This window comes from Empidonax traillii, unplaced genomic scaffold (assembly GCF_003031625.1).
Source record: "Empidonax traillii isolate 1590-97213 ecotype Southwest subspecies unplaced genomic scaffold, ASM303162v1 scaffold915:size242376, whole genome shotgun sequence".
Classification (NCBI taxonomy): Eukaryota; Metazoa; Chordata; class Aves; order Passeriformes; family Tyrannidae; genus Empidonax; species Empidonax traillii.
The window spans coordinates 108,919-130,044 of record NW_020956108.1 but is presented as its reverse complement, the minus strand read 5'-3'; the positions used below and the strand labels follow the sequence as shown (position 1 = coordinate 130,044).

The 21,126-nt window shown below is 38.6% G+C and overlaps 1 protein-coding gene across 1 annotated transcript in view; it reads right to left on the bottom strand.

Annotated features, from left to right (window-relative positions):
* The window catches only part of NELL1 (neural EGFL like 1), a 206,520-nt gene that overhangs the window by 108,555 nt on the left and 76,839 nt on the right, over positions 1 to 21,126 (bottom strand). Inside the window, exon 12 of the mRNA XM_027902849.1 lies at positions 14,497 to 14,625. Within this exon, the coding sequence (XP_027758650.1) occupies positions 14,497 to 14,625 (129 nt within the window). The remainder of the gene's footprint in view (positions 1 to 14,496; positions 14,626 to 21,126) is intronic.

Here is a 21,126-nt window from a genome sequence, read left to right as displayed (position 1 = left end):
TTAAGAAGTTACTACTGCATCCAACTGCGCAAAGAGAGATGCCTCTGCTTTACTTGCATCACCACAACCCATGTATGTCAACAGAATTAATTTAGGTTTGCAAAAATTAATTTTAAAACAGAGAGTATCCAGTAAAAAAAAAAAAAAAATTAATCATACCTCTGAATAACACCTATTACAGTGACAGCCTGTGTCCAAAAATATATGTCCTAGACACTGTAGAAATAAAACCAGTTATAGGCATATATACCCACCCTTACTGATACATCTAATCATGAGGAAGAAAATCTCCCAAGACTACAGAGGCACCCTAAAACTGCAATGACATCTCTAAAAGAAGGCTAACTATAAAACTAGGAAAACCAAAACACTGGAACTTTAGGTGTGCACCACAACCACATTAATTGAAGTTAATATATATATATATTAGTTATATATATCTATATAAAATGAACAGGCTATTTCCTGTCTATATGCCTACCAAACTATGATATTTCTCCTGCGATTCAGCAGAACATTACACAGTAGTTCAGTCCTGCTGTTGGTTAAACAACTGTAGCAAAAGTACACTCTCAATTCTTTTCAAGAAGCAAAGCTTTTTTTTTTTCTTTCTTTTTGCATCACATAATCAAGTAAAAAACTCATCTGCTCCACGACATAAAACCAACCTGTGATTAGACACACAACTGACAATGTCAAAAAAAATTCCTCCCCCGCCTCAACCAGGAATATCAAGGATTAGTGTCTGATGCTGCTGCACCTAAAAGAGCCCTAACTCAGTTATCCCCTGAGTCTTTCAATCTTCCCACAGTCTTTCAATCTACAATCCAAAATACCTCCTCCTGCTACACACGTATTTTTGCAAGGAATAAGAGTGCCAGCTTTTATGCCACTCGTAGGATACTTTTTACGTCACAACAAAATCATTTCACTATCATCTCTTCAATTTAAGTAATATTCTTTTCCAAGACTGAAGTCACAGAAATTGTACCAATCAACCAGGTTATAGATTCAATTTTTCTTTTCAACTTATTCAGTTTTTAAAAGGGGACAGACAGCTCATGACCCCTGTATCCTTAAATCAAAATGAGGGTATAATGCCCCTGTCCCAACTCTCCAGCCTCAGAAGGACCATCTCAGCCTCCTTTCTCTTCTGAAGGGAAGGGCGTTACCAAATCTAACAGGAACTCATACAGATTAAAATAAATAAAATAATGTACTACAAAACTGGTTGCGTTTCCCTCAAGATTTCTGATTTTCTTGCAGTTTCTAACTTAGACACTTTTTGGCTGTCTCAGGTTTTTTCTCAGCTTCACCAATCCTCAAGAATTCTAAATGCCTACTGATTTCACAGGGGTCAGATTAAGGCTGTGAGGAAAACAAGGGAGAATTTCTCTGGTTTAATAATAAGACTGAAGGAAGAGTTCTCAAGTCAGTCCGTTCAGAATTAATTAAAATACAGGAGAAAATACTGGGGAATGATTTATATTCAAAGGGGATTATGGCTAACACTAAAATGTTTACAAAATCAATGGGAACCTAGCACAAAACAGATATAGCTCAGGGGAATTCACATTGATTAGATTCCCTGTCCAAGATCTGTCCTCTTCTCCATGTTCCTCATTAATTCATTTCAAGATTTATGTGAATTGCAAAATAGATGTAACCCACCTGCAGGTATTTATATTGTGTTATAGAAGAAAGAAAGAACTCTAGTCATCTGAAACCAAAATTCATTTGTTTCCAAACGTCTAATGAGAGAGGATGGCTCGGTTTGCCTCCACATTCATCATCTGTTGCACATTATTGAATATCCAATAATGCCAATACTAACCAAGAAAAAAAACTGACACAATTTTTTAGCTCTCAGACTGAGTTGACAATTTCCTGGTGTACCCAAAACACAAACCCAAGTACCCCTGACAACCAAAACAGTGTATGGGAAAGAGCTGTACACCTTTAGAACACTCCTTTTTTTTTTTTTTTTTTTTTTTTGGTAGCCTTTTATGTAGAATTAGCAAGGTGTTAATCACTGAAAAAAGGATGTTGGGGCACTGCAGCTTCAGTGCTGTTGAGCACCAGCTTCAAAGGCAGGTCATCTTTTAGACAAATTTGATGTTATTGCTTTGTACAGAAAAAGCTACTGGATGAAAACCACACACAGTGGCAGTGCCAGGCTCTGAATTGATTCTCATAGAAAAGAACGACTGGAAATTGTGCCTTGCACAAACTGAATGCGCTTCAGATTGCCACTGACCTTTTCACAACAGCACTGATTCGGCTAACTAGACTGAAAGCCGAAAAGCAAATAGAGTCACCGAAGGGGTAATGGGTTAAAACAAGCTCCAGAACAGAGCAGGAGGCCTGACCTTCAAAGGTTAATGTCACTTGTGCCCAAGCAAATGGAGGAAATGTTTCAGGACCAACAGAGTGGTTCTTAAACAGACATAAAATTCCGGGGAAACAGAGTGCTCAACTGAAAAATAACTGAGGTGCATGAACCTGCCATCTCCAGGACTAGTAGTGTCTTGAGTCTGAATCAGCCTAATTGTTGGTCACACAGATTGTAATATCCAGCAATGGTCTTTACCTCCCCACACGCTTGCCTGATTTTCCATTTTGTCAGTTAAGCGACAACACAAGTCCGTGTAAGCACCGCAAAATCCCTCTTGCCTAAGAAACTCACAGCGGAAAACAATGCCCACATCCTAGTGGTAAGGAACAGCTTTGTGGAGAGAAAATAACCAGCATCATTCCTACTCCTGGAAATGGGAATGCATCAGCAACAAACTCCGGCTGCCATGGCATCTCCACGAAAGCCAACTAACAACAGATGGCACTGAATCCACCCTGCACAAAACTCTGTTTTGCTGCCTTGGGGAGAGGGGGGGGACTCAAAAGTTAGGAAATAAAAACCTGAGTGATCTGCTGCTGAGGGAACAGAGAAAGTGGGAATGGCAACAGCTATTTCTTGAACATCCACCAGGATGATAAGTCTCAGTTTACAGTCTCTCCCCCGGGCAGCAGGAGCACCTCTGAGTGTTGTGTCTTGGGCTCCGGCACACGGAAAGCAGAGCAAGCACGTGGCCAACCCGCCTGCGGTGTCCCAGGAAACTGCCTGGCTTTGCCCATGCCTACAGACAGCCCCCAGGCAACCAGGAATTTTCCAGTGCAAACTCTTTGCAAATTAGATGTTCTCCCTATTTTTTTTTTCTTTTTTTTTTTTGCCAAACACAGCACGTCTCGGAGCTACCACTCACTCACGTTCATGCCTGAAGATGCTGCCGTGTGTTCGTCTAATTATCTCTGCACTAATAGCTGCCAATAAGTGCAGACACATTCTCTGGTGAAAGCTAGAAGGGAAAATATGAGTCATAGGATTAGGGGAAACAAAATAATAAAATGAAGCTGAGAGGTAAACAATCCTAAGGAAAGACAAGAGACAGAAAGGGGGGGGTGCGTTGCCAATTTAATCCTAATAATTTTCAAGCACTCTCTTAAGCCTGTAAGTGGACAGAAAATAATTTTCTGCTGTTAAACACAGTGATCCCTACAGGGACATGTTATATGAGTGATCCCTACAGGGACATGTTATCACCTCAGGTATATGAGGCATATACAGCTTGAGTGAGTGAGTTCAGGACGAGACATAAACACAGCAAACATCTTCAACACAGCCAATTAAAAAAAAAATGGGTTCATAAAATGCAATTAATCAGAAACTATCCACAGCAGGGAGCAAAAGTGAGATGTCTAATTTAGAAATGAAAAGAAAAAAAAAAAAAAAAAAAGAAAATTTTAAGTACAGACAGTGGAAAAATCTCTAGAACACCCAAGGGGTATTTTGAAATTTACTCTTTAGATGTGAAGAACTGGAAAAATGGGAAGGTATTTTTTTGGAAAAGAAATGAACATTAAAAATACTGTGAGAGTCAGCAAATCAATAGGAAACTAACACCACTATAAGAGTTACCCTTGTAGATGCTGTACATATCTTTGCACTAATTTCCATTACTTGAATCAAAGTTTCCCTCCAACTTTTTTTATAACTCTTTTCTCCAACCTTGAAAAAGATTCAGGTACAAAGAAGGAGATTATTAAATGGAAGTACATGTATTAGGAAAAAAAAACCCACTATTTGAAAGATTTTTTCAGAGGCAGCTACCTACCTAAATGAAATCGATTTGTCTGTCAAAAATTTTTCAGAGTAAGAGGAATTCTCTTTCTAAAAATTAAATATGGACATGAATATTTTATAGAATGTCTTTCCTTTGCTGTCAATAACATTTAGTAAATAAAATTGGGGAAAAAAAAACTTATTTCTTGCTATGTAAGCACTTTGATTACCTTCCTACACTTATTTCAGCTTTTTTAGTGGCATTATTGTGCTGTTCCTTATCAAGAGAAACCTGCACAGACATACACCAGTAAATGGGCATATCCTACATATATGAAGAAGGCCCAGGTGGAGCTTCCTCTTCTTGATAAAACAATGCAATTGAAAAAAAAAGCAGTCTTATTTTTAGTTTCAGTTCAAATGTGGTTCCTCATGCAACACAATAAATAATTACTATGTTATCCCTTTGCTTAAATAAAACTATAAATGTGTTTCCATAAATGAATTGCATTGAAAAAAAACCCACAAGGAACTGAATTTTTATTTGAAAATAAAACTTGATACAAACATATAAAAGAAATATGTCTATATATATTAAATTTGTTGTCTAAATTTGTCTAAGTACACTAAAATTGTTATATACCAGTGTAACCCTGCTACATCTGGATAACGTCAAAAGCTCAATGTCTTTTAATAAATTCAGAATAGATTGCAGTCCATACAGGCATAGCCTGTACCATCAGCATACGACCCAATTTCAAATTAATCTGAGCGGAAGCCATAAGGAGAAATGCTGGAAAAGGATGCAAAATACACATTTTGAAATTGTAAAGGAAAAGTAGAGAGCAAACCACACAGCAAAGCCTGGGGTTAAGCAATAGTGTCTTTTCTGATAATTTCTTAACTTCTCTGCTTTGTTTTTCACATGCACATTAACTTTGAATACCAAGAACTGTATCAGTAAGTCACTTACTAAATCTTGTAGGGAAAAAACATGCTGGTATAAACTGGCATTTGTCATGGCTTTAGAGACTTCTGTACTTTTAGAAGCAATTTCGCTTTTCCATCTACTGGAAACAAAATATATTCATATAAGGGAAAAGACAATAGATAATATTTACTGGAGCAGCCTCCAGCTATGCTATTACCACAGGCAAAACACATTTTCCATTAAAAATAATTTTTTAAAATATTTTTATGACAAGCCAAATTATATTTTCCATTTAGTTTCAGTGTTTTCTTTGTTGTTTGGAGGTGGGGTTTTTTTTTGTACTGAAGGATAAAAAACTTAATTTCATGCAGTGGTTTCAGAAAAAAAAGAAAATTAACAGTTATAGGGAGAATGGAGAGGTGGTTTGGTTTGTTGCCCTTTTCTCAGTTTTCTTTCACAGCCAACGTTAGGTAGAGCAAATCCTTTAAGATTAATCAAGCTGGTCAACACAGAGTATCTGCAAGATGTCCTGTGCCTTCAGAGCCAGGCAAAGTACCACCATGGTCCACAGGGTCACTGCCCACTTACAGCTCAGCACCTGCTCAAGAAGCACCAGAGGAGCCTCAGACAACTTGCACTGAAGCAGCTGAAACTGCTTAAAAGCATTTAAAAAAAAAAAAAAAAAAAAAGAAAGATTCTTTGAGAGGCCACAGCAATGAGAACAGCTCCTGAGGAGTTTAAAGCTATTTTTTTCCCCCGGGACCCCTGACATCTTCACACAAACCTGAACAAAATGAGTTTCTGCGCTTTCTTCACTTCATCCTCATCAGGTCTCTATGCTCTCTAAGGTTGAGATCTGAGTCCTCCAAGTCCTTCATAAGGGTTCTTTTGCAAATCAGGTTTTTTCCCTGTGTTTACAAAATTGAGGGGGGTGTTCATTTCGGTCCGTAACAGCTCTTGATGTAGGACAAGTGCACGAGCTTCCCTCCTCTGACCCGCCCATGCCACCCTTACACATAACATTTAGACAGCCTCAAAATTGGTTCTACCATTGCCAGCACACACCTTGAAGCAGCTAGAGAGCACCATTTAGAACACTCGTTTTTACTCAGTCAAAATCAAGCCCAAATCAACATATTACCTATAAACTGGCCGTGAGATCTTCTATTTGGAAAAGGGACTCCATGCCCCCAAATCATTCTTTGAGAGCAACGGAGAGACAGGCTGAGCATCCAAACTGCAAACCACTTTTCTTCCCAGCAGCTGGAAAGATGTTTGCAAGCACCAGCATTTAAAAGACGTAATTCTCTCTCTCATTTCCACGCTGTGCAAAGTAATTTCCCTCTCTGCATAACCAAGCACTGTGAAAGGCGACCACAGAGGGCCAACAGCATCCAGGGTCCCTCCAGTGCTCTTGACACAGTACACAGCACAGGACAAGAGATGCCAGAACCACAGGAAGAATTTAGGTTGGAAGTTTACTGGAGGTTCTCTGCACTAACCCCCTTCTGAGCTCCACAGGCCCATGAGAAAGTTGCTTTTCTGCCGGATCCTGGGTAAGTAAAGGTTGTTGTGCTGCAACGGGAAAGCTCCATTTTGCATATATGCATAAACAAACACATCCATCACACAAACAGACAGACACACACACATATCATTTTTTAACTATTCTAGTTATGCTTCAGGTTTTTAAAAAGACAAAACTTCAGCACCTCAACCTCTAAGACTTAAGAGATGCACGCACAATCTTTTGGAACTTGTATAAAAGTACTGGTAAGTGGCTTCCCTCCAAGTCCAAGCCAAACCTCCTCATTACATGCAAACACTTCTCAGTATTTTTCAGTTCAGCTCAAGCACAAGCAGACTTCTGACTGACCACTGGAAGAACAACTCTGATTTTTTTCTTTCCTTTGCTGCCAAACGTTTGATGCAACAAACACTGATCTGATACAAACCGCCGCAGTTCCACCAAAAACTCTCTCACATTTTTCCTTTTCACTGATGCCAGCACAACTGTGGCATGAGCTATACCATGTCCTAATCAGAAAAAAAGAATTTTGGAAATATCAGGATCGGATACAAGGGCTTAATGACTGAAGATCAGCAAGAGCTCTTTCTGCTGACAAGGTGTAGCACAGACACATCACCATTTACTGCATGAACTTCTCCCTTTCGGGGGCTGCCCCTGGACTCCTCTCTGAAAAAGAGTTTAGAAGGCAAGGGGGTCCTTTCTGCACCTCATGACTCAACAGGAGGGCTCTCTAATAAACTTTTTCTGAAGCTCCCATTGCACACGACAAAGGGTCGTTACAGCGTAAGGATAATTACTCTGGCCCAGAAGGAACACGCAACACCTTTTTCTTTTCTCCTGACTTATTAGTCAGCTTTTAAGTCAGGTTCTACTGCAATTAGTAGCCAGCAACACGGCACTGGGCTTTTCATTAACCCACCTATCAAATTGCATGCCATGCAGTTCAGAAGAACGCACGTAAGAGCATGTGTTGATGTGGGGATGCAGCATCGCCCACCCCTCCACATGAACAAAAACCTCAACAACCCTCAGAGCAGGATCTTCATTGCCATTCTGAAGGGGTGAAGATGCCTTTTTTTTTGTTTGTTTGTTTCCTTGAATGGCAATGATTGTAATTTGTTCAAATGCAAGTTGCTAACGTAAGAACTGACAGTTGCAAGGTTGAATTCCTTAGGAGCCATAATTATTTATGGCACTTCATTACAGCAACTCCAAAACATATGGTTACCTTATTAGAAATTAGAATTTATTTTCATATAAATCTCAGCATGACATTACACCAAAAGAACTAAGGTTACTCCAGGGGATGGCAGATAATTCCACTTTCCAGGGTTCTGTATTTGGAATATGAATTTAAACTAATTAACTTGTAAATATAAAAGCAATTTTGATAACAGAAATAATATCTCTAGCACCATATAAGGCACAAAATTCATCTTCCAACAAACTCTTGAATCTTCTTTGTATAGAAATTTTAATATTTTCCCTGAAATCTTTCTGTCCACTGGCAAGAACATCATCTCTGCCTTTGATCTTATGCATTCACTTGGCAGAGGAAAGGTCTATTTTGTTTTTAACTCAGTTTCCTCCAAGAGCAGCTCACAGCACAAGGAATCTGAAGCCTCATTTATTGAAGTCATTTATTATATACCCACTTGACTGACAAGTGCCTGCCTTCTGATGATGATGCTATAGAAGATGAATTTGAGTTCATGCAATTGTTAAGAATATCATTTTTAATAAAAAGTCTTTCTTTATGAAAACAGTGGGCAAGATAAATTTATTTTTTGTATTATACCCCCAAGAGAAGGCACTTTCTCTGATAAATAGGATTATATGCACAGAAGAAGTTCAAGTTTGACACTGTCAAGTAATTAAAGTTTTAAAAAGTAGGTTAACAAGTGTCTTTCAAAGAATGTGAACTTTTAAAAAAGCAACCCGGCATCAAGTCATATGTTTATAAAAGGCAGGGGTGAAGGGGTTGTCTGGGGTTTTAGGCATAGGGGGGTGGTGTGGGGTTTTGTTCTGAAAGCCTCCATGTGAGGACTTAATGTTTCAGCTGAACAGCCATCAAGGCAGTGATGATGATCTTGGCCATAACATTTTTAGATTCTTCTCCTGCCCTCCTCCTTTTTATGGTTTCAGTTGAGAGAGAAAAAAAAAATTCAGTGCATTTACCACCAACATTTGTCCCATCCCCTTAACTTCACAAAATTACCCAAAGCATCCAGTCTGTACAGCTCGTGTATATATGATGTACACACATCAGCACAGAACACGAGTCTCTTACAGCACACAGTCAATAACTTCTGCAGCAAACAGACCCTCTCGTGATGCAGGATTTTTTGAGAGTACCACAGACAGAAGGATCATCATTAAAAGCTGACCCAGAAGTCAAGCCAGTGGACACCATCCAAACCCACAGTCGTCCATCACTGCCACGCAGGAGGTTTATGTGGTACCACAGAATGTTAATGTCACCTCCCAGGCCACGAGGCGGTGAAATTAGAACAGCTGCAATGAAATCACTGCAGAGGAGGTGTGTGGGGGAAACTCAACAAAATTCACCTTATTTTATAGAGCAAGAAAAACACCAGCTGCAGAAATTCAGTGGATTGCCAGCAGACTTGTACTCTGAGGGCCCAACGCAGGGCTGGGTTTATTCCTTTTCAGTTCAAATGGCTCGTGAAAAGTCCTGCCGCCAAACAGTTATTTATGTACAGGATGTGATGAGTCAAAGGATGAAATATCAGAGGCGAGCTTTATGGAGCTCTCTCATCTTCAGAACCACAACAGAAGCCACACTCCATGATGGAAGACTTTTTTGTTCCTCTATGTTTTTCAACAGAAGTAAACTTCTATTTTCAGTTATTTGTTTTGGTGTTTCTGGGCTTTTATGGTTGTTGCTGTTGTGGTTGTTTTTTTTTTTTTTTTTTTTTCCCATTAAAGCATGCTGATACTGATGTCTTTACACTTGGAACTAAATCACTAATCTGAAAAGGTTAATTTTTCCCAATTTCTCCAACAATGGAAAAAACTCCAACTTTCCTCCTCTGTTTGTCGCAATTATTTTCTTTCTATGTGACTTTCAGAAAACAAACATTTTCTGACCAAACCTACACTACTGTACGTTCAGAACACATTTTTTTTCAATATATTTATGTATCTATATTTCTGTAAAGGATTTCCTGACTACATCTGACAACAAGTTCAAAGGAAAAGATACTGAAAGCAATAAAGACCAGTGTGTGTGTGTGTGGAACATACTTACAGATCACAAGGAAATGAAACATTGTTTTATTCTTAAAGTAGCAGCAAAATCCTGAGATTCCAAGTAAATGATCTGTCACACTGAGAGCTTGATAGCCTTGTGCAAGAGTGAGCCAACACTCCTGTGCTGGGAAATTATATTGTTGTACAAACCAAAGATAAGTAGGAATGGTATCTCTTGCTTTATAAGAATATCGAGGCAACTGCCTTTCAGAACTCTAAATCAAAATATTTAGAAAAAAAAATTAATTAAAAAATAAAAATAAAAATAAAAAAAGCAGTGGCCTTTGAATTTCACTGCCAAGTAAGTGAGATAAAAAGCTTTATCTGGTCTGCCTTCCAGTGCCACATGTAGAAGGGAGACTGGGTGCCTACAGGAGATGACTGCACAGTGGGCTGGCACATCAGGTGGGCAGTTTGCAGATTTTCTGAATTTGGGTAGTATTTTACAGCTTATGTGACTTTTTTCCCTCAAATGAGCAATAATCTATGAACAACAGATTATGATAACATCCTTGGAGCAGAGAAGGGAAAGAGTGACTTGGTTATGTTCCTTCTGAATGAAAGTCACAAGTGCTTCTAGAGCATTCTATCAAGTACAGAAATAGACTGGGTTTTCAGAAATATCCTAGAGAGGATACAGGGAAAGAACATTCTACCATATCATCATAAAATGAAAATATTCATCTTGTAGGTCCACTTCAGTCAGTGGATTCTCTCTTGTAATAGAAAGAATCTATAACAGAAATGATAGATTTCCATCGTTATAGAAAGAATCTTCTTTAAATCTTAAATCCTGCTATCCCAGCACCATTCACTGGTGACACTGGTTAACCCCACACTGCACAACATGACAAGACATCTTGTGGTGTGCCACTGTACCCCTTTTACCAGAGGCTTCTTGGGAGCATAATTACGTGTGCGTGAAGGACGGAAGGTTAACACTGATTTTCTTGTTCCAGGCACTCCTGGTGCTGAGAAGAGGCACGAATTTGTCCTAACTGTGATATTCATCCCTCTTCAGGTTGTAACAGTTCTCACAACGGGTCAGAGCTCAACAGCAACTAGATAAAAATCACTTTTGTACCAACATAACAACTTTGCAGGCATAAAGGGGCTGTTAATGTTTCAAGCTAACAACGTCATAAGAAATGAAGAGCTGAAACGTGGCACAGGAATATTCTTTTGCTCTTTACCGCAAAATATAGAAAATCACTGAATCCTTTTCAGAAGAGATGGCTCTTTTCTTGTTAGCACCTAAGAAGTGAGGATCAGCATGCTTGCTAGCAACAAGCCTGGCTTTCAGCTGGTTTGATTTTCCTTAGCTCATCATCTCTGAGCTTCAGACTCTCTATTTGCTGACACTTTCCTGCTTCTCAGTTTGCCGTGTTCAGACTGTCCCGTTAGTATTTGCAAAGCAGTCACAAACTGCAGAGCTTTTCAGCTTTGGGGAAGTCCTGTCTATAAGCATTTGCAGGTCTGCTGTACACCTCACATAACTCATCTGGAAGGGTCAACACAAGGCAAGACTCAAATTAATTCCCCATTTTCATCCTGGTTTTGCCACGAGCTGCTGCCCCACGTGTAAGCAACACTCACAGGTGCAAATTTCAGGGCTCAACACAGGAGCCCAGATGTCATGCCCTAAGAAGTCACAGCTGCAAGTGGGCACAGACGACTCGAGTGTTTGAGTCCTGCAGACCTTGGACTTGCACAGCGCCCAGAATTCATCCAGGCACATGTGACAGAGATAAAGGGACACTGGCTCAACACTGGTGCCTAAGTATCCACAGCCGTAGCTAAACCTCAGGGCAACATGATTAATTAAAAAAAAAAAATTTATAAATCTCTCTTCAAAAGATGAATGCTCTAATTATCTCTCATATAGGCAAAAAAAAAGGAGTCCAGTGTCAAAAAAATCCAACTTTTAAGTAAAATACATTGCTTTTACAGAAGAACATGGAGAATCTCCATTTATCTCCTCCATTCATTGCAAGCTTCATTTACTCGCTTGCTTTCAGAAACTTCTGTCTGCTAACTACCTGAAATGTAGTTGCTGAGAAAGAATAGCAAAAGCCTCTCACGTTTTTATTATTTATTTTACAAATACGCTGATGTCAATTCTCTGATAAAAGTCAGGAACTTTTTAATTCTCTTCCCCATTGTACTGCTAACGTGAATATGGAATGTTAAAAAAAAGAGACAAATACTTGTTCAAAAATCAAAGCAGACTCAAACACAACACTTCAGAGACCTTACAAAACAAAATTCGTGCTTTAAGCTCCAGCAGGACAAAATTGTGGGAATAAGTGCAAGTAGAAATAACAGTAAAACCACAGGCCACTCTGAGTCAGAATTCACATGCACAAGTACCTCAAATGCTGGAAGAGGTGAGAAATCTGGAAAGCTCCAAGTTAATGATCTGGAACACTCCAAACTAAGGTGCCACTTCCCAGCACACATCACGAGGATGAAATAGTTTAACATTGCCATCTCCAAGGAAACAGTAATCTTTCATGTCTTAAGTTTGAAGGCTTAGGAATGACAAAGACAAATCTAAACTACAACTGAGCACAAGATCTTCCTTCCTTCCTTCCTTTCTTCTTGTTTTTCAGGTGTTTTGAGTATTTGATTCTTACACAGAACACACAGAAATCCAAACCAGCAGAAGTAAAAACCCACCCCTATACCATATCAACATCCTGACAACTGTACCTTAAAATATGTGCCTTTGGCCTCATTTATTTAAGTCCCAGCTTCACCATGCATTTGAGATCACAGTACAGCCAACTCTGAAATGATCCTACTCAGCAGACTGAACCTTTAGATCAAAGAGGTTAGAGAGGCAGAGAGAGAAATTCTGCAGAAAGCTGTTCTGAGGGGTGAAGGGAAGGTCTTCACAGGGCTGAAAGGAGTCACCTCCTGGCTAATCAATTTGTCAGTCCGGAGCTCCCCCTTGCTCCAGGGCCTCTCTTCTCTGCATTACCTCCCAAGAACTGCACTCCATCGAGCACATTTATAATTTCATAAAAGGCAGAAAGCAACACTCATCTGTCCCGTGGTCTCAGGCAGCCAAAGCAGCTGTGTTTGTTCTTCTGCCTCACGTTTCATCCACACGCACAGAAGTCAGGGATTTGATTTGCCCTTCCAGGTACACTGTAATTCCTACTAATTTCTTTAAAAAGTTCCTTCTTTCACCATCACTACCGATCCTGTACTGCCAATATCTCTGAAATTGTTTAGGTCAAGATGTTTTTTTTTTTTTTTTTTCCCACAGAATTAAAAAAGGGACTGTCTGCTACGAAGTAAATAAAAGTACTAAGCACTGATGTTATTTAAAACAGGAAAAAAAAAAAAAGGGCTAATACTGTGTTATGTATCATAGCTGATAAACAGCCTTCTGATCTCTGAGAAGTCCTTGTAGTACACATAAAGCAGATGTTCCCACATTTTTTTGTACAAAAAAACAATATACACAATATATCTGCTGCCTACCTTTAAAAACACACGTGGGAACTGTTTTCCCAGTCACTGGAAGTGCATATATAGGACCATTCAAAGTTTTGTTCATAGAGAACTGACTAAAAACCATAAGATTTACAGCTGCAGTTTACCGAACACATTCATAAATTGCTATATAAAGCCATCCTGTTCACTTGTATACCCTAAAAAGTCTTTTTACGAATGCAGGATCATTTCAGCACAGTCCACGCATGTCTTTTTTTATTCTTCCATCCTGACTTCCAATTCTTAGGGTGTTTTAACAGCTTGTCAAAAATGTCATTTCCCTTCCATCACCAGTACTATTGGAAAAACGATGTAGGGAAATATTTTTCACAAAGCAGTTTGGAAACTTCCTATGATGGCCAAAAGATTAAATAATGCAGCCTGACATACAAGGGTATTAAAATATTAAAACAAACAAACAAACAATCCACAATGCAAAGGCAGGAAGGAACATTGCAAATACTGAATCATCAACTTATTTTTTAATAAGTGCATCACAGCTGTGAATAATAAGCTCTAGAAAACACTAAGAAACCAAAAGGAGAATAATACCCCATTGCATTCATTCCTGTGATGGAACAACACATGAACAGAGCTACCTCAGCTACACTTTTCTTAGAAATAGGTCTCTTATGTATCATAGGAAAACCATTTCAGTTAAGTACCTGTCCCGCAGAAGTACTTCAGGAAGGACTGCAGGTCATCATTTTTATATTCCAGCCTCAGTACTCCTTCACACTTACCTTCCCCACAAATGCCTGAAGAACTCCCACTTCCTAAATTAATGTATTTTATAAAGACTTTGTTCTCTCAAAAAAAAAAAAAAAAAAAAAAAAAAAAAGGATTTTAGAAGGTAGGTGCTATTCTCTGAAAAACAGCACTTTTAAAACTTGTCATGACAGCACGACCAGGGTGTGCCAAGGCACAACTGCAACCGTGAATTATGCCCATAGACTGATAATCCAGATGGTCCAGCACCACTTGTAATCTTCAATCTCTATTTATGAGCACAGAAATGGTCCTGGTGATATTCACCATCACGAAACTGAACTTTGAAATGAAATTCATTCATCTGCAATTTATTTCAAATGATGTTTCTGAACAGGCTGTTCAGGGGGCAGGTCTGAATATTTTGTTTACCTTCACAATACGCGGAGTCTCCTTGGACAGAGAGATAACCATTCTTGCATTCACAAGTAGCTTTTGTGTTCCAGTTTTTGCACTCTGAGTTTTCACCACATCTGTGCCCCTCTGCACAGAAGTTATGGCCTGAAATACAAGGAACATGCAATATGGTATTAAAATGTGTTTATTTCAGATATTCGGATATTTGCGTTGACTGTATCGCTCAAAAACTTCATCATCCTACATTCCAGAAATTCTCTACAATCCTAGGCTTTTTGAGCTTCTCCATCCATTCATCCTCAGTAAAACCATTCGTTCAAAAAGGTAGTTGTATGACTACCTTAAGTCAGGAGAAAAGACAACCCCAAAGCAGGAAACAACAACAACTCATTACTGTTCTACTGAACCCATGTAGCATAAGCCCCTGATTGTCAAAAAGTGCAATACTAACGTACACCAAAAAGACAATAAAGTGAAATATTAAAGGAAAAAAAAAATCCTTCGAAATTCTCTTATTATGCATAACCACACATAGACCCAAATGAGGCACTGCACAAAACTGCACCGGTAGTCAAAGCAACCCCAGAGACTGCCTTGTAATTCTGTCATCAAAACCCAGCTGAGTTGTTTTTACAGTTTATAATTATTCCATGCATCATGTTTTATAGAGGAGATTTTTTTTATTAATCTCTCCTTTTTTCCTCCACAAAAAATTCTCGGTAGTTTCTCTGTGAACGGTTTCTTTTATTCCACACAAAGTCGTTTCTAAAAATAGGATGAACTTTGCCACTTCCTTCTCTAAAGGCACAACTGGATGAAGTTCTTTCTTTCTGATTTTCAATATTTCTCAAAGACGTGTCAACATCTTTCTCAGCTGAAGTCTAAAGTGAAAGTAATTGCAACTTTATCTCTTTAAAGGTACTCCACTGGAAGTACTTTAAGAGATAACTTACAGAATTTGACAACAGAATTTTTTTTTCCTCAGTTGGTGTATGTTTTATGGGCTTTCTCTATTAATATCCAAGAGCCCATTTCTATTTGACTGAGATATATAAGCAGTCATTTTGGCAATTTCTATTTTGTCTGGATTTTCTCTCCTGGAAGGAGGGAAAGAAGAAACCCGGACATACCATCACCTACTTGTATTCCAGCTTGTGCTTATATGAATACAAAAACAGCCTCTGCCAGTTCTGCCTGGTCATAAAGGAGCAAACTTAGAGTTCTAGTTTACTGATTGTAAACTTTCCTAACAGCCCCTAAAGACAGCTAAGAAAAACATGACCTAGACTTCTAAGATCTAAATCTTAAAGGTCTTTGTTCACCTCCCTTGCTTTGACATTCTATTTTTGTTTGTTTTTAAACACGGACTTTAATCATCTGCTGATTTAACATGCAGGTTGTGTCACTTCAGTGCACTCCAGGTTTGTGAGTCTGATCATCTAATGCTGAGTTTTGAGGTAATTTCCAATAAAATGTCAATGCTTGTTAGCAAGGGGGACACTTTCTCAGTGTCAACATCTAACTCTACACTTGAACTTCAAATTAATTTTATTAACAACCAAGGAATCTTCCCTGTGCTCAGTTAAGCTTGTTCTTTCATTGTAATCCAACTTGTGAAAAAGAACCAATTCCCTTAATGAAAACTTCAGATTTCCCTTCTAGTCTTCACTCATTTCACAGTCTGGTAAAAACCACTCAAGTATTCCAGATACAGCCTTGTCAAGCCTGGGTACTTTTTATTCTGGTAAAATAGGTTGCCAATACACTGCCTTTAGCCATTTATGCAATCACAGGATTTGACTTCTCATTTTTGCCTTTATAACTATAATTGAAACTGAACACTGGAACCCATCTCCTCAAACTTATCCTTTCAGCATCTAATTTATGCTCCCCAAGCAGGATTATTATTCTGTTGGCATTCTAGATAACATCCAAGAGACAACAAGTTTTATAACGTTTTCTTTGTCACTGTTTCCCCTAAGACTATGACATCCTAGTCTGTTCCTGGCTTCTTTAGCATAATAATTCTCCTTTGAACTCACACACAGTATTAGTTTTATATTTTATTATCATTGGGTCAGAACCTCTGTAACCTATCAGTGTGCTAAGCTAGGGACTAAAAAATATCACATTTTAATTCAGTGTGGATTGTTACTCTCAGGATATTTTTTTTTTATATTTATTTCTATTTCCCTCTCATCCAGACCTCTAAAAAAATATTTCACCTTTCTCAGCATGTTTTAGTTACAAGAGCGCTAATTACAACTTTGTGCACCAAAAACAATCTTTGTTTCTAGGCTCTTTTTATCCCAAAGAGTCAACACTTCTACCTTATGATCAGTTCATGGCAAATTTGAGACTTAGAATCAGACAAAGCAATGGTTTCTCAGAGTTAACTTCCATCCCAAGCACAAGCCAGTGATTAGTTTTCAATATCACATGCCCTGTGAATTCTTCAGTGTTTACTGGCCACCTCTGAAATGTCTCAGTAGATGAACTACCCCAGCCAACCATTTTGTATCACTAGAGCTGTCCCCATATTTTTCAAAAATTCTCTGTAAAAACCTGCTTTGCTTTTGCTCCCTTGTTATCACCTCAAAGATGAACTGTCTCCATTCAGAACTAAACTCAGGTTTTCAAGCTTGGAGGCTGCTGAAAGAGGACAGAAGGAAAAAAAAAAAAATAACACTCCAGTGCTGTAACTGGAGTAATTAAAGGCTCTAAAGGGCATTTGATTTTTCTCCTGTCATTAGGAAATGCACAAGGATAGAACATCTACTAAACCTCTAGACTGCCTCGGCATTTATTATTATAAAAGACATGTGAAAAACTGTTTCCTGGCTTTCAAATAAGCTTTCTAGAATGTCTCCACTTGAATTTTCCATAGCATCTCAGAAAGCTTGTTCAATACCTGTGAAAGTGGATAGTGGAAGTCATTCCAGTTAAAAGCATGCAGGGTGCTATAACGCTGCATGTTGCCAAGCTTTTATAAAACAACTGTATTTTAAGGGTAAACAGGAGGAAAAATAATAAAAAAAATGTACTTAACAGTACAGAAGAGTACGCAAAGTAAAGCATAACATTGCTTGGATCAGAGGTTTTTCCAAGCACTTCTTTTTGCAGTGAAAATGCACATTTATAAAAGCCAGGAGGAGCATACCAAGGAAAGTGTGGTTCTTGGATTTCTTAGACATGGGTCTCTATTCTCCCCAGCCAGGAGTTTTGGGAGGCAAATAACTGATTTTTATTAGTTCTTTGGTGTGAAATGGATTTATAGGATTCCTTAAAGATACCTGCACCGATGCCAAACCCAGCTGTTGATACTGCAGTGGGATCTCTAAATTTCAGCCAGCCCTGGTGGCAGCTAGCAGAGGGCATGCATTGCAATCACAATTAATTCAGAATATTCAGCAAAGTCTTATCTGAGACATTCAGCTCCTCTCTAAATAAAAGAAATGGCTTAAAATGGAATCATCACATCATCTGAGCAAAGCAGGCAACTGGAGAGGATTTGACCGAACCACAGAAAATCTTAAATAGTTCAGATATTCTTAACTAATTTCAGGCCAACACAGATGACAAGGCAAGTATGAATTAAAAGGAAAAGACCCAGATACACACTAGCAGACATAACACAATCACTTCTGCAGCATCAGGGACTGCACAACTGGCTAGGGCTCAGTGGTCCCAAGTCAGATTATCTGAAATTAAACGTTTATTCCATTTTGGGACATGCCTGTTTTGCCAAGCAGCATCTTCAAGTTGCAGCTCCCAGAAGGTGCCTTAGCACAGCAGCATGCTAAGCTGTTTCATGCTGTCACCCAGGTCGTTTACAAACCCAACATGCTTGCTAATTTAGCTGAGCTACTGATCGTAGAACGCAAGAATTCCTTCAAGACTATGGCTGGAATCAATGCATCTGAGATCCAAAGCTCTTCCTGCTTTTTCTGTGGGCAACACTCACGTGCCTCTCATTACATCGGAGGGTTTCCTTATAACACCTGTAATGTTTCCTGTACTTCTTGCAACATCCTTTGCTGTTCACATCAACAGCTGTAAAACCCCTGTTCTCTTGCTGTTCAAGAAGCCACCATTCACATTTCACTGTTTCACACGGAGAGGCTTCTTAAAAAAAAACATGGATAATGCTTCTGTTAAAGAGCAGTAGCAATGCTCAGCAAGTCCAAGGTAATTTCGACCTCAAAATCCTTACTACTCCTATGATTTAACCCTCCAGTTAGGACATAAATACATAAGGTAAATCCGGGGGAGAAGTCATGGGAAGAGTCATAAAATTTGCATTACCAATTATGCCTTTCCATGATCTGAATCTGTTTTTAATGAGTCACGAGCAATGGAGCACTTTGAACGAGAGCTTTTACACCCTCAGAGATTGTGGTCCCAGAACTCAGTGGTCTGACATAAAACAGTAACTTCATAAATCCTTTCAAGCTGCTGTATGAATGCAGAACTTACTACACTGTGCTTATTTGTGTGCAAGAGAATAATGGTAGCTACACAGCCTAACAAGCTTATAAAGATATCTTTCTCTTTTTTTTTTTTTTTTTTCAGATATAAAGCTCTTCTAAATCCTCAGTAATGCTACAACTATGTTTAGAAATAAACTAATTCATATTTATCAACCTCCATTAAATCTTAATAAATCTAAAGCCTTGAAATAACTCCTACCTCCCAGCAGTAAATGGGAAAAATTCAATTTCTGAAGAATCAAAACTTGGTTTCACAGCTAGACAGGGAGAGATGAGAAACATGCTAACAGAAGAGCCTTCTCACCCTCTAACTGAAAGAACAAAAACCTCCTCAAAACTAAACAAAGAACTACAAATAAGGATGGTTGACGCCCCATTTTTAGATTTAAATGCTGTTTCCTGACATAAAATCAGTAAGATTCTCCATTTCCTTCTAACCAGCATCAGCATCTAAATCCATCAGCCCAATCATACTGCAGGACAGCGAATAAAAATTATTTTCACTAGAAACAAAACCACTCTCACTACTTCATTATATCATCACAATCTTTCTTTTAAGAAGAGCTCGTCTGTAGCTGCAAGGGCTGTTAAGGCTATTCTTGTGTATTTAAAATTGTGAGCATAACAACATAAAAGTTCTCTCATGAAATTTTATTTGAATCACTCATTCAAAAGAGAAAAACAAAAATCCACTCTTTCAAAATTATACACTGTCTTTGGCAAGGAGAAAAACAGCTACAGGGAACAATAAAACACTTTTACTACACTATTTTTTGTATTAGATTTGTCCCTGGGCTATAAAAAATGGAGCAGGCATGCTGTAAGAAAAATGAGTGATTCTCCAAAAAGTAGTAAAAAATGCATTTTATGACACCATGATTCTTTGTAAAACTTGAAAATTAACTAAAATTTCTCTAAGCCTAAAAGACAGGTTAATAACACCACATGGTCCTGCCGAAATGTATCAAGCAGCCCACATAGTTTAAGCAGACATTTACATTAAAGCACACAGGTAAAGGGGGAAACTAGGTATACTCTACATAATATGATCTAGTGAGGCCCATTTTTGCATTCAGGTACAATCAAATCACAAAAATGAACTGTCACTGTGACGCGGAGTTGAGTTCTTCCGTCCTACGCTCACCTCGCTGTACGCCTCACACAATCACCTTACTGAAAGCTGGAGATTGGTTTTTAGCAACACATTATTAGCTTTTGCTATCCCATAAACTCCTGTGGCAAAGCTGTGAGAATAGGCATTATTTGCTGTCTGCTTCTCTTACCATTTACAAACAATGACAACTAGCTCACCAGCTACCTGTATTACAGGATTCAACTCTGCTCACTGACAATTCCCATCTCCATAAACACCACAGATTTCGTTTTTACCTTCCACACCCTATTTTATTTTAGGCACTTAGCTGTTTTTGTGGTAGATACTACAGAGATCCCTGGAGAAGGTACAGTCTCACACCACAGCACCACGGATTTTTTGTGTTTCTCTGTGTTTTTTTCTTTCTGTTAACTAAATGGAAATTCCTTTGCTGCAGCTAGAAAGGCAAAAGCTGCAGACCAATTCAGGAAATGTATTCTATAATTCAGGAACTGTATTCTATAATTCCAAAGAATATGAAATTGAGTAGAGGACATGATTTTCCACAACCACATATACTGAAGACAGCACAACCTGACACAAGGCCCAGAACCCACCAGTCACTGACATGCACAGAAATACTGTTCTCATTCAACATTGGCAGTAAATGCTTACTAAATATTCTGTTGACTAAATTAAGGCTTAGCTAAGGGCTAATGCAACAAATTCTCTGCCACCACAAAATTTATATTTCGCTCTAAAACGTGAAATTTGCACGTGATGTGCAGATGATCCACGTGGCCTTCCAACAAACATTCTGATTATTCAGGACTACAATTATTACAATACCTCTTCCTAATTATTTTGGCTTAGACAATAAAAGCTAAAGACAGGCTCTGAAAGATGTCACTTCTGCAAACAAGAGAAGCACTCTATCCTTTCCCACTAAAGCACATGTTGGCACAGGCGAGGACCAGAAACTATGTCCTGCTTGCCACATCAGAGGGTACCTGTTTGCTTGATAAAACTCATACCAAATATGGAATTCTTCATAAATATCCA